The 14,701-nt window shown below is 42.0% G+C and overlaps 1 protein-coding gene across 1 annotated transcript in view; it reads left to right on the top strand.

Annotated features, from left to right (window-relative positions):
* Window positions 1-14,701, top strand: part of TMF1 (TATA element modulatory factor 1) — a 57,165-nt gene that overhangs the window by 22,778 nt on the left and 19,686 nt on the right. Inside the window, exons 4-7 of the mRNA XM_082265574.1 lie at window positions 764-890; window positions 5,254-5,359; window positions 6,307-6,449; window positions 11,777-11,943. Of these exons, the coding sequence (XP_082121700.1) occupies window positions 764-890; window positions 5,254-5,359; window positions 6,307-6,449; window positions 11,777-11,943 (543 nt within the window). The remainder of the gene's footprint in view (window positions 1-763; window positions 891-5,253; window positions 5,360-6,306; window positions 6,450-11,776; window positions 11,944-14,701) is intronic.

The following is a 14,701-nucleotide window of genomic DNA, read 5'->3' as shown; positions in this document are numbered from 1 at the left end:
ACTTTTATCATCTAAGATACTTGTTTGTGAACTTAACTACAATGTCAGACCGTTTTTTTTAATTTTGATTACTGTAGTAATGTCACTGGTACCCCCAAAAGTGTCAAAAATGTCAGTCAGGGGTCCGATCCGTCCGCCGCAATGTCGCAGTCTCGCAAAAAAAAAAATCGCAGATTGCCGCCATTACTAGTAAAAAAAAAAAAAAATGACATAAATCTTTCCTGTAGTTAGTAAACGCAATAACTTTTGCGCAAACCAATCAAAATACACTTATTGCGATTTTTTTTTTTTTTTTTTTTTTTTACCAAAAATATGTAGCAGAAAACAAATTGGCCTAAAATGTTAAAGAAATTTCGATTTTTACATATTTTTTTTTTTTTTTGAGAATTTCATCTAAAAGAATGTGAAAAAATATTGTAATTTTTTCAAAATTGTCGCTATTTTTTTGTTTATAGCGCAAAAAATACAAAATCGCACAGGTGATCAAATACCACCAAAAGAAAGCTCTATTTTTGGGGGGAAAAAAGGAAGTCAATTTCATTGCGCAATTGTCCGTTAAAGTAACGCAGTGCCGAATCGCAAAATGGGGCCTGGTCATCGAGCAGCCAAATCCTCTGGGGCTGAAGTGGTTAAACAAAAAAAAAAAATGTATAGGGGAAAGAAAAATGAAATATGTTTGCCGAATGTTGAACTTCTAAGGGGTATTGTTGGTTTATCCATTCAGGAATTGATCCTTTTTGCTTTCTTTTGTCTTGCTTTGCAGTGAACTGGTCAGGGTTAAGGAGGAAAGCAGCAGCATTTCATTGTTGAAAGACGAGTTCACGCATCGAATTGCAGAAGCCGAGAGAAGGGCGCAGCTAGCATGTAAAGAGCGAGATACTGCGAAAAAGGTATATGAGTTATTACCACTTGAGTAGTTCTGTCTAGGGTGTTAGAAACTTACAGTGAGGGGGAAAAAAGTATTTGATCCCATGCTAACTTTGTACATTTGCCCATTAACAAAGAAATGATCTGACTTTAATTTTATTGGTAGGTTAATTTTAACAGTGAGAGACAAAATAACAACAAAAATGTCCAGAAAAACGCATTTCAAAAAAGTTTATAAATTGATTTGCATTTTAATGAGTCAAATAAGTATTTTATGCCCTATCAATCAGCAAGATTTCTGGCTCCCAGGTGTCTTCTATATAGGTAACAAGCTGAGATTAGCAGCAGTCTCCTAAAGGGAGTGCTCCTAATCTCAGGTTGTTACCTGTATAAAGGATACCTGTCCACAGAAGCAATCAATCAGATTCCACCATGGCCAAGGCCAAAGAGCTGTCCAAGGATGTCAGGGAGAAGATTGTAGACGTACACAAGGCTGAAATGGGCTACAAGACCATCACCAAGCAGCTTGGTGAGAGGGTGACAACCGTTTGTGCGATTATTCGCAAATGGAAAAAACACAAAGTAATTAACAATCTCCCTCGGTCTGGCGCTCCATGCAGGATCTCGCCTCGTGGAGTTTCATTGATCATGAGAATGATGAGGAATCAGCCCAGAGCTACACGGGGGAATCTTGTCAATGATCTCAAGGCAGCTGGGACCATAGACATCAAGAAAACAATTTGTAACACACTACGCCGTAAAGGACTGAAATCCTGCAGCGCCCCCTGCACAAGAAAGCACATGTACAGGCCCATCTGTAGTATGCTCAGCTGAATGATTCAGAGGAGAACTGGGTGAAAGTGTTGTGGTCAGATGAGACCAAAATCAAGCTCTTTGGCATCAACTCAACTCGCCGTGTTTGGAGGAAGAATGCTGCCTATGACTCCAAGAACACCATCAGCAAGTCTCAGTTCTTGCTCATTAACCACTTTTGTGCCTGGGTTACGACCTCAGTCCCAGTCCCACTCTCTTTTTTTGTATGATTGTGTAATAAGTAAACCCGTGGGGCGGTTGAACTCTAAAAGAAGACTGAATACTATGTTCAGTATCATCATTCCAGCATTGGTGAAACTTGACAGCTCCATAAGAGACAAAGTCTCCTACAATTCCTGCAACTAGAGTCAGGACGTCACCCAATGTTAAATAAAAACGGGGGTGATATGTTCTGAACAATTACATTAGTCTACAGAGACACTTTGGGTACCATGGCAAGGATTCGCCCCCACTGATCCCCTTCCTTTTTTTTTTAGCGGACCATATCAGATTGAAGGTAGGCGGAAGTAAACAGACACAAGTCCATGGGGTAAAGGAATGGTCTGATCAGTCCTGCCTCAAAAACTGATCGGACCCTTCACATGAAAGGGGCCTAAAACATAGGGTCTTATCCTTTCTCCCTGATATTCTCTCCTTTTTCCCTCATGGCATTTTGGTTTATAGCAGGACACCAGGAAAGTGGTAAAGACACTGATAAGCTTAATTTATTAATATTTATAGCCCCAATTGTTCAGTATTTTTGGTTTACTTATTAGGGCTCTTTCACACGAAGCGGACCGCATTGCGATCCGCACTGGCACTTTTTTTTTTTTCACTTGTGTCATCCGCTCCGTATGTTCGCATATCATCCCAGTGGCGTAGCTTGGGGGGTGCAGGGGGGGCCGGCCGCACCGGGCGCAACATCTGGGGGGGCGCATCCTGCAGTGTCACTCTGTCTGACATTATACACAGTATCACACACTGTCTGCGGTTGCTGCCATCTTAAGGCTGGGAGATGTCCAGCGGGCGCCCTATGGATGAAAATGGCGGGGCGGGGCAGGTTGGAGCTGGACTGTGCCTCACCTGTCCATTGGCGTAGGGTGGGGTGGCGCATGTGGAAATGTTGCAAGCCACGCCCCGCCTGTGCCGCCTCTCCTTACAATTGGCCGCATGTTCAGAAGAGCTCAGTCAGCTCAGCGAGTAAGTCAGCAGCCTGGCACTGTCACAGAGTCAGTAATCATTCATCTATCTTTCCCTGTTATCGTGACACTCAGCCAGCCGTTGTTTCTGGACTGACACACCAGGCATGGGGGGGGGGGGGGGAGCAGCCCGGACTGGAGTGGAGAACCCTGACTATGTATAAAGTAGTGTAGTGTAGTGGGCAGTGTAGTGTACTGCACAGTGTAGTGGTCAGTATAAGGGTCAGTGTCGTGGACAGTTAGGTCAGTGTGTAGAGGTCAGTGTAGTGGCCAGTATAGGAATCAGGTATGTTAGCGTAGTGGACAGGTAGGTCAGTATAGGAATCAGGCTGGTCAGTAATATTGTAGGAAGGGACTCGGGGAGTGCTAAAAGTCTGCAGGTTAGGGGCGCAAATTACTTGCCTTGCCCCGGGCGCTGACAACCCACGCTACGCCACTGTATCATCCCATCCGTTTGCGAATGATATACGGACATAATGTATGTCTATGGGCATTGTGGATGTTGTTTTTAAACGGAACAAAAATAGGGTTCTGTTCTGTTCGATAAAACGGAACAGAACTGAAAGGAAGAAAATCGTATGTCGGCGGATGGTCATCCGCTGACATCCGCAATGCCATTGACCTACATTATGTCCGTATATCATCCGCAAAAAAATAGGATGATTTACGGACATGCGGAACTCCCGTGTGAAAGGGCCCTTAGACAGGTTATTCTGACATGTTCACTTTAGACCTACACACTGTAGACACTATTGGCAGAGAATTATTTACTGCATGTATATTGATTGCTAGGATGTTGATCTTCCCAACTCTCCTCCCCACAACCAAGGAATGTTTTCGAGAGTAGCACTATGTTCTCATGTTTTAAAAGCTGCGATACACTAAGGGCTGCACGCTGAATTCATGTTTTAAGAAATGATGGCCTCAGTGGCTTAAAATGATTGCTATCCCCTTTTGGTTAGCTTGTGTAACAAGCACTCCTCGTTTGTGCCTGCCTCGAGCAGTGAAATTGATTTTTTTTTTTGCCTAATATTGCACAAACCATGACAGTGTATGTTTCAGGGCTTTAACAAGGACTCTTTTGTAATAGGTACATTTTAAGGATGTCTGTGTGTTTGTTATACTTGATAATTAATGTTCTACTTGTCTAATGTTTTCCTTTTATGAGTGTGGTTTTGATTCTCTTGTTATGAAAAAAATAAATTAAAAACATTTTTTTTTTGTAAATTAGGTTATTTTCTGGTTAAAACAAAGTATCAAATGAATAATATTAATTTAGTGCAGGTTTCTAGGATATTAGGACAGCCCTCCAGATATTGGACACAAAGCAATAAACATGTATTTCCCCTCTAGAAACTGTGGACCTGGACAGATCCATAGTTTTCTTTTTCCATCCAGTTTTTTTATATGCAGCTAGAGGCCTCAATGACAATTTGATCTCTTTTTAATAAGCAACTTGAAGCTCATCACAAGCTCTTAATGAAGTTTAAATTGTTTCTTTGGATCAGGCTGGTCCAAATTAACTATTGACTTCACTAAGCTTGGTTCACACTATGAACTGCATATGAATTGCACAGGAACTGCACCGCATCCCTTTTCAATTCACATGCAATTCAGTGCAAAGTGATTAGATGGTTTATATTGAATAAGCTCAAATCGCACTGCTTTGCCCCAAAGACGTGCATGCAGCAATTTTGGAATCGCACTGCAACCGGATGGTGGTATGGTACTTTTGTACCTTGCGATCTGGTACTGGCAAACATACTGTGTGTGTGACCTGCCTTTAGGGTTTCATCAAGATTGCACTGACATCTGCAGCAGATTGCATGGTCTGTGAGATTTGAGTTCAGTGCCTGAAATGCGAAGAGATCGCAGCGTTTTCTGCACCGCATTAGTGTGAACCTTGGCGTAGACATGCAATGGCTCTCAGCAATGCTCAGCCGTTCATAGGCAGCTTTGTATTTTTTTAATAAATACAAAGCTTCCTCTGATTGGACGCGGTGGAAACTGTGATGTCATCCACTTGCCTCACTGCCTCGTCCAATCAGAGCAAGCTCTGTATTCAGAAAATCTAAATCTCCCTGTATATGGTTCAGCAGCACTGATGCTACATACAATCCGTACAGCCAAAAGACGCTTCATGTCTTCGTGAAAAAAGAATAATTTGAACCAAGTAGGTACAAATAAATTATTTAAACTTAATTCAAAGCTAAAGTTCGACTGAGTGCTTGTTGACAGCCATCCCAGTAGAAGCATATTGATTTTGATGGGCTGCAAATGAGGGGACAACCAATAATTGGTTTAATCTTATCAGAAAGACAATAATATTGTAGATTAGCAATAGTTTTTAAACTTTGTTTAATTTAATTCTCAGGAAGTAAAAGTTATGAAGGAGGAGCTAGCCACACGGCTGAACTCTAGTGAAACAGCAGAGCTAATGAGAGAGAAGGATGAGCAAATTCAAGGGCTCATGGAAGAAGGTGAGTACATTAAAGTGGAGCCTTTAGAAGCTTTACTCATCTGCATGAATATATTTAATTTTTAGTTATTAGATTTACTCATCCATTGGTTTATCATATCTCTTAAAGAGACCCCATCACAAAAATAAAAAATCAAGCATATGTAAATGCTTACTTACATTGTTACTTTTACTCCATGTGCTGGCCCAGCTCCTCCACCCTACATAACCTTTTATGCAGCTACCAGGGGTGGAGCAGGTGGGAATACTATTGAGCAGTGGTCCTCGACCCTGGCCTACAGGGCCCACTAACAGGCCAGATTTTAGGTATTACCTTGGGGAGATGCAGACTAGAGTACTGCAATCACTGAGAAGCAAATGATATCACCTGGGATGTATTTCAGTTATCTTGAAAATCTGGCCTGTTAGTGGGCCCTGTAGGCCAGGGTTGAGGACCACTGCTATAGAGTGTCACTTGACTGAGTTTGCTGCGGTTTCCGACATCACATAGAAAATGGCAACACCCAGCAGCTGTCTCGGGGCTTTTGAATGCCTACACAAGGGAGAACTTTACAAGTTAATAACATGCATAAATAATGATCGATGCACATATAACCCTATAGGAATATTTCTGTTGAAACTAGTGGTCTGGCAATGGTCTCTTTAAGGGGCGTTTTTTTTTTTTTTTTTTTCTGGCTGTTTTTATTGTATGATTTATGTGTTTGTTTAAAAAAAAAAAAAATAATAAGTACATCTGGAATCGCGCTTTCCAGCGCAATGCATTTGTTTCTTCCTCAGAGTCCGTAATACAATGTCACTTCACTAGTTCTGTTACTTTTAAAACAAACCGGCTTTATTTCAGCAGAGATATTGTACAGTTGTAAATGTCAGCAGTCATACATCAGTTAGCAGCAAGAACTGATAGAGCTCTTTCATCCTTAACCAACTGAATATTTCCTGCTGTGATAGGGGAGAAGCTTTCTAAACAACAGCTGCAAAATTCCAATATTATCAAGAAACTGCGATCGAAGGAGAAGGAGCATGAGCACACAGTTTCAAAACAGGCAAAGAAGATTCGGGAGCTGGAAGATGAACTGCAACTGTTAAAGCAGGTACTATATTCGTCCGACCTTTTTATTTGTGCAATCTTCTCAGCAAGGGAAACGGTGTGTCTTCTTTTTTTTCTTTCTTTTTTTGTCTAGACAGAATAAAAAAACTATTTTGTGCACCTCTACAATACATACATACATTTCCCTATGTTCTGTAAAAAATATACATATCTTTTAATTCTTCCAGTCTTATGAGTAAACACAAACCTACGAAATGTGCCAAAGCCTCCTATGAATGACTAAAATCTAAATATCCAGAGTATTGGACCATTCTTTACTTTCTGTAGTGAGCTGACAACACAGTAAATAATATATAAAATAGTGTCACACAGTATTAGATAAAAAAATAAACGATTAATAAACTTATATAGAACCACAAATGAAATACCCATATAAACAAAACTGTGCAAGTCCACAATCATTTATAAAATAAAGTCCTTCAGTTATTATAGTGTGTGTGTCCATTATTATTTTCTTCCACTTGTGCCATAAATATTGTATTTTTTTTTTGCAACGTTTTTGTGAATGACTCAAACTTCCTGTGACTGGAGGTGGATTGAATGACATCCGTATACAGCAGAGGGGAACAACACTTCTGGTATATCATACCCTGTTTTAAAAGGAAAGCACATGAGACCTGATTTTTTTTTTTTTTTTTTTTTTATTGGGTCAAACCACATGGTGAGAGTATTGGAATGTTGCTGATGGGTTTTGCACAATACAAATTGGAGTGATTCACAAAAATGTTTTTTTTTTTTTGCATGTGGAAGAAAATCAATAATGGACACACACATCAATAATTGAAGGACTTTTTTATATTTTTATTGTGGACTTGCACAGTTGATCTTTTATTTTTATATTTTTTGGGATATATGATTTGTGGCATTAATATAGGTTTATTAATTGTTTGTTTTTATGTATTACTGTGCGGCACTAAATTAGCCATTATTTGCTTGTCACATGTGAGAAAATGTAGTGTATGCAGCAGTATCCAGGTGTATAATCAGATACACATCTTTCTTGAGACAATTGCACTTGCACTTCATACATATATAGGTGTTTTTCAGAAATTTTGGTTTCACTATACTCACACCATAGTAATTGTGCTGAGATCTTTTACTATCTTTGCTGACAACATAATGCCTCTGTTGCACTGAATTCCTAAGCATTGTTGTCTGCCTTGCCCAATTTTCTCTGTACACACTCCCTCCTCATCCCCAAGAGATAAGCAAGAGTTGTTCTGTAGCCCAGCAGGGGAGAACTCCGGTAACCTTAGTAAGCAGCGCAGTTTTCTTTGTCCTAGCTCTTGTCTCTTTTCAAAGTGACAAACGTCACATCTAAAGAATAAGTTAATCTTTTAAAAAAAAAATAATAAATGCACATCTTTTGTAGGTAAAAAAAATGTGCATTTATTATTTTTTTGTTTTTACTAGGAACCTAGAAAGCATTGCACCCATGATCAGTGGGTGCAATGGAGGACTCCTGCAGACTTGTCAGTGTATCTGTCTGCTTGTACCTTGTATGAGCAGGCAGTTACACACAGCCAGGAAGAGACCACAAACTACCTAGAGCAGTGGTCCTCAACCCTGGCCTGCAGGGCCCACTAACAGGCCAGATTTGCAAGATAACTGAAATACATCCCAGGTGATATCATTTGCTGCTCAGTGATGGTAGCATTCTAGTCTGCATCTCCCCAAGGTAATACTTAAAATCTGGCCTGTTAGTGGGCCCTGAGGAACGGAGTTAAGGACCACAGACCTAGAGCACTCAACAGCGCCCTGGTAGTTAATTGAAAAATTGGGGGTGATATTTGATGCTAATTTAACCTTTGAGCCATATGTAAAAAATGTTGTCAGAACATCTTTTTTCCACTTAAACTTTGCTCGACTGCATCCTATGCTATCATACACTGTATCAATAAAAGTACTGAGCACCAAGACGAACTTAAAGCCCAATCACCCAGCGCTCTGCAATCGTACAAGTTGTGTGCATCAACACACCAGCAGTATAACTCAAAAAGCTGCTGCCTAAAATAAATAACAGTATATAAGGTGCGTATTAATCACAAATAAATCAATATGCACAAGCAGCGCTGTAGCTAAAACTAAATATGCAATTCTAAAATATTATGTCTCACATAGAAACATCAATCACCCACGAAATGGATAGATAGGTGAAATTAATTAATTAGGTTGAAGTCTGACGAAAAGCGTTAGTGCAGTGACTTGCGCGGTCACCCAGGCAACGGCACGCTGCACAGCCACGAGGACCGTAAACTTCCGGAACGCTGACGAGCGGGCGGGAGATCGGTAAGCGGCCGGGAGAGACCGTGGTGCCTACATTGTTTATATGCTGTATCTTATTTTATTGGATGTAAGTGTAATGGGTGAGGGGGGGAGAAGTTAATAAATGTGCATGGTTTTATCAAGCAATATTGCCCTATGTGAATTTTTTACTCCCTCCTATGCACTGCATCATTGAGGATATCACAGCTGTGAGCAGGTCTCACAGGGATTTGATCATTTGGATTGTCCGGATGAGATTGTATAACCTTACAGGCTTCAATAACAGAGATATCTGGTAAGCTTATATTTGGGTGTTTCACGAGTGGTGAGGTGGAAGGGCATACCGAACATCTGTGTTCCACACCGGAAATGTATTTCCCACTGCGACCCCGCATGAAGCTCTGTTGGTGATGGACTGATTTTATCACGGACTATATTTTAATTAATTTCACCTATTTATCCATTTCGTGGGTGATTGATGTTTTTATGTGAGACATAATATTTTAGAATTGCATATTTAGTTTTAGCTACAGCGCTGCTTGTGCATATTGATTTATTTGTGATTAATACGCACCTTTATATACTATCATACACTGTAGGTAAAAAGCTGATCCATACATTTGTGTTCTCCCTGACTTGACTACTATAATGCTCTACTCGCTGGTGTACCTACTCGCCTATACTCAGTGGGAGACGGCCTTTTCCTGCTATGCTCCAAAATTTAATCCCAAATAACATCAGAGTCATCTTCTCTAAAAAATCATTCAAATCAAATCTAAACCTTTTTTCCTTTTAGACAAGCTTTCACTTAATTGTTCCTTTTTCTCCTTTGTTTTCCTTGTAAAGCGCTTTGAGAAGCTACCTTTTAAAGGCACTATATAAAATAAAGTTTATTGTTATTGAGAACTATAAGCCGACAGCTGCAAAGGCTGTTGGTGCTTGTAGATACCCATTCACAAAGCTCTAGGTAAAATTAAAAAAATAAAACAAAAGTCTATCCAGTATATCTCATGTCATGTTTTGTCCCTTTTAAAGCTGCAAGTACTTAACTTGAACTTGTTGATCAGACACAAATCCAGTAAGCTCCTAACTTTCCATAGAGAGCTGATAAAGCTGTTTGTTACCCTGAAGCCACAAGCCGTATTGTCCATCCTGTCCAGCTTTGGATTTGAGTGCTGCAGAGACAACGCTATCAGCTCACTATGGATGGAAAACTAGACATAGACACAAACAGGGTTGCAGACCATTTATATAAGACATTCACACGTTCTTCTGTTACCCTTCTGCGTCTTGACACAGAGCCATGGCGGTTAGCATTTGCTGTTAGGTTCTACAATGAGTTTAAATATGTATCTTTTATATACAGTATCTCACAAAAGTGAGTACACCCCTCACATTTTTGTAAATATTAGATTATATCTTTTTATTTGACAACACTTAAGAAATGACACTTTGCTACAATGTAAAGTAGTGAGTTTACAGTTTGTATAACAGCGTAAATTTCTGTCCTCTCAAAATAACTCAACACACAGCCATTAATGTCTAAACCACTGGCAACAAAAGTGAGTACACCCCTAAGTAGAAATGACCAAATTGGGTTCATTTAGCCATTTTCCCTCCCCAGTGTCATGTGACTCATTAGTGTTACAAGGTCTTAGGTGTGAATGGGGAGCAGGTGTGTTAAATTTGGTGTTAGCAATCTCTCTCTCTCATACTGGTCACTGGAAGTTCAACATGGCACCTCATGGCAAAGAACACTCTGAGGATCTGAAAAAAGAATTGTTGCTGTACATAAAGATGGCCTTTGAAGAAGACCCTGAAACTGAGCTGCAGCACGGTGGCCAAGACCATACAGCGGTTTACCAGGACAGGTTCCCCTCAGAACAGGCCTCACCACGGTTGATCAAAGAAGTTGAGTGCATGTGCTCAGCGTCATAGCCAGAGGTTGTCTTTGGGAAATAGACGTATGAGTGCTGTCAGCATTGCTGCAGAGGTTGAAGGGGTGGGGGGGGGTCATCCTGTCAGTGCTCAGACCATACGCTGCACACATACACCGCACACTGCATCAAATTGGTCTGCATGGCTGTCATCCCAGAAGGAAGCCTCTTCTAAAGATGATGCACAAGAAAGCCCGCAAACAGTTTGCTGAAAACAAGCAGACTAAGGACCTGGATTACTGGAACCATGTCCTATAGTCTGATGAGACCAAGATAAACTTATGTGGTTCAGATGGTATCAAGCGTGTGTGGCGGCAACCAGGTGAGGAGTACAAAGACAAGTGTGTTTTGCCTACAGTCAAGCATGGTGGTGGGAGTGTCATGGTCTGGGGCTGCATGGGTGCTGCTGGCACTGGGGTGCTACAGTTCAGTGGTGGGAACCATGAATGCCAACATGTACTGTGACATACTGAAGCAGAGCATGATCCCTCTCCCTTCAGAGACTGGGCCGCAGGGCAGTATTCCAATATAACACACCTCCAAGACGACCACTGCCTTGCTAAAGAAGCTGAGGTTAAAGGTGATGGACTGGCCAAGCATGTCTCCAGACCTAAACCCTATTGAGCATCTTTGGGGCATTCTCAAATGGAAGGTGGGGGAACGCAAGGTCTCTAACATCCTCCAGTTTTATGATGTCATCATGGAGGAGTGGAAGAGGACTCCAGTGGCAACCTGTGAAGCTCTGGTGAACTCAATGCCCAAGAGGGTTAAGGCAGTGGTGGAAAATAAAATATTGTCACAAAATATTGGACATTTTCACTTAGGGGTGTACTTCCCTTTGTTGCCAGCAGTTTAGACATTATTTTGAGGGGGCAGCAAACTTACACTGTTATACAAGTTGTACACTCACTACTTTACATTGTAACAAAGTGTAATTTCTTCAGTGTTGTCACATAAAAAAGATAAAATAAAATATTTACAAAAATGTGAGGGGTGTACTCACTTTTGTGAGATACTGTAAATGGTAGATTCCAAAGGTTCACCATATTCTAGCTTGGAGCCTTGTTGTGGTGTTGGTATTAGGCATTAAGAAGTATCTGTCTTGCAGACATTAGACGGTAAGGAGGAGCTGGAGAAGCAGCATCGGGAGAACATCCGGAAGCTGAACAGTGTGGTGGAAAGACAGGAGAAGGATGTGGGAAGACTGCAGTCTGAACTGGAGGAATTTCAAGAGCAGAACCGCAGTCTTCAAGCTGCTTTGGACGGTTCCTATAAGTAAGGAAACGAGACAGTCGGGAAATAATTTATTTTGGGTTGCTGTTACTAACACTGATTATTAACAAATGGAACAGCGTGAAATTTTTTTATAATTTTTTTTTTTTTTTTTTTTAATAAAGTTAAAGAAGAACTCTGGGATACGTTCTAAAAAGTACAATAAGTACACTGACCTATACCTATATACTTTTAGCAGTTTATTTATTAAACCTCACCATTTAGAAAGAAAATTGAATGCAATAATCGTGATGTCATCACTGCAATTCAAAAAATGTCAGCTTCAGTCAACCCTAGAAGGAGATGTAAATCCAGGGACACGTAACATCCTGCCTCCTCACTCTACAGCTATGAGAAACTATGGTTCCCATCATGCAATGAGAATGGTAGTGAATGGGCATGAATGTGGGCGGGTGCATTGAACATATAATCTTTGTACTGAATGAGCCCACATGTTCTAAAAAAATCACCCACACTGCTCAGCCCAACATGGCAAGATTGGAAAGTTAAGAAATCAAACTATAAATATAGTTAATTTATCATTGGAATCTGTTCTATACGGGTGTCCTCTGCACCCGCAATGCTTCTGTGAACCTCGGTTGTGCAAACATTCATTAATATTAAAAGCACCTTAACTACTCACAGTCCAATATGACGTGATTGTGAGGTGGGGTCCTTTTACTGAGCATAGTGCTCATTTACATTGCCAGCCTGCATATTGCAGGCATAGGGAGCGAGAGAGGGGAGGAGACTTTTTTAACCTGTCGGTCAATATGAGGTCATGGGAGGTGGGACAGACCAGGATTCTCCTGGCTGTCATGCTAATAACGTTACATGTGTGGACGGTTCAGACCAAGAGTCTTAGATTCCCAGGTCTGCCCACCACAGCGATAAGGGACGGAATTTCATCCCGCTCGCTGTAAGGAGCTACAGCAGGGCTCAGACAAGACCGGTGGCCGCGGTAAATGCATAACTGAGCAGCCACCGGTCTTACAAAAGGGATATCACCGGAAGCCTGATATTCAAATAATGCTCCTCAGTATTTGAAGATGGTATGAAACCACCACTTGTTAAATAGTATAAAGTGTTTGCCCAGAGTTCAGCTTTAGGTATTAGATCCTCTATTGGGTCTTTATTTCTTTATTGCTAATAAAGGGGAACTGTAGTATTAGTAAGTATTTACAGTAAGTTGTTGAGTTTTTATTGTATATGTTTTGATATGCTGTCCATGGATGTTTTAAAGTGTATCTAAAGCCAAAATGTTTGTGTTGTTTTTTTGTATCGGGTGGGAAATGGTTAGGATATCTGTTAGGTTTTTATTGCGGTCTATGTCTTTGTTGGGGAGATTCTTCTCTGTGGCTTCATGCAAACGGGTGACTGGGGGTATATGACTTACTTCTGTGCCCAAGATCCACCACTGTTGCATAAAGCCATTTATAAAAATCAATTACAAGATGTGGCTCTACACAGGTATACACCAGTACTTGTGTAAACACGTGTACCGATGTACACCTCTGGATGCATACTGTCTGCATCCAATAATGTACTCCTGTGCGTGTGATAACGCATATATCGGCGCAAAGCCTCATCCTCTGATTTCTTTGGGCAGCTGTATGCAGCAGCTGTGGATTCTGCACAAGAAAATAGAAATTTCTCTTTCGTTCATTGACAGACACAGCTCCTGATCATCTTAACCATTGGGTTATACTACCCCCTACAGGAGTAGGACACTAGGCAGGAAAAAAATTTGGCTACGCCTAGGGGCAGTCCCAAGGGGTATACTCCCTCTCTGCTATAGGTACTCAGTTTTTTTTTTTCTGCCTAGTCAGGAGTAAGGACCTAGTTCCTTGCTGGGATCTTTGGTCCTGGCACATTTTTCTTATAGATAGAATTTTTTTTCACCTGGATTTTCTCCTGTGGGATCTACAATCAACTGCCAGACTGGGCAACGGCTGGATAATCTAGATCCAGTGGTCACCCCAGTCTAGTCAGAGAGCACGCACAGACCTCAGCTTCGCACTAGGTCGGCCGCAACATAGCCCCACCAGACAGGGGCTGCCCTGCGAGTTAAACGCCTCGCGAGGTCGCATACGATCGGGTCTTGGCCCGAGTCGCAGCGTTCCTCCTGGCTGACAGCCTCCTAATTTTGATTGGGAGGAGGTTCTGTCTGGAGCGGTGCCCTCCTGGTATGGTAAGTGACTGACCCCTTTCCCCCTGGAGGGTTTTGGGTGGACGTGGGCCCCTCCATGGGACAGTCGGACCCCTGGGTTCTCCTCCTTCCCGTTAGGCACATTCCTCATCAGTCTTGTCGCCCCTGTGGACCATCTCTCCACCCATCAGCCCCCCCCCCCCCTCTCCTTTACTGACACCGGGGCAGTGGGTTGGCCTGTTCCACCGCCTAGGGTGGGGGCAGGGTGCTGTGATGGGGGGGGGGGTGCGCCGCCAGCAATGGGCGATCGGCTGGCGGGGCTGTACCGGGTGGGACGTCCTGCCTGTGCGGTTTTCTGAGGCCTAGGGATCTTTCCTGGGTCCCTGGGAGCCTCATGGTGCCGTGCGGGGCTGCAATTTTCTTGTAGCCTGTGTGCTTAATGCACGGCGGCTATTTTTCGGTGGTTTGCCAGTGAAAATAGTGGCTGCCATGACAGTGGAGCCCTCTGGGCAGCGGTGGGAGCCCCTCCTTATCCCCTGGTGCTGAATCCTTTATCTTTTCGTTTCCTGATCGCCGTTTGTGAAGTGCAGATTCTTCTGGTAGCTGCGGTGC

Source organism: Pelophylax lessonae (assembly GCF_965119305.1).
Source record: "Pelophylax lessonae genome assembly, chromosome: 8".
NCBI lineage: Eukaryota > Metazoa > Chordata > Amphibia > Anura > Ranidae > Pelophylax > Pelophylax lessonae.
The sequence above is the reverse complement of the archived record's forward strand: the minus strand, read 5'-3'. Positions and strand labels throughout refer to the sequence as shown.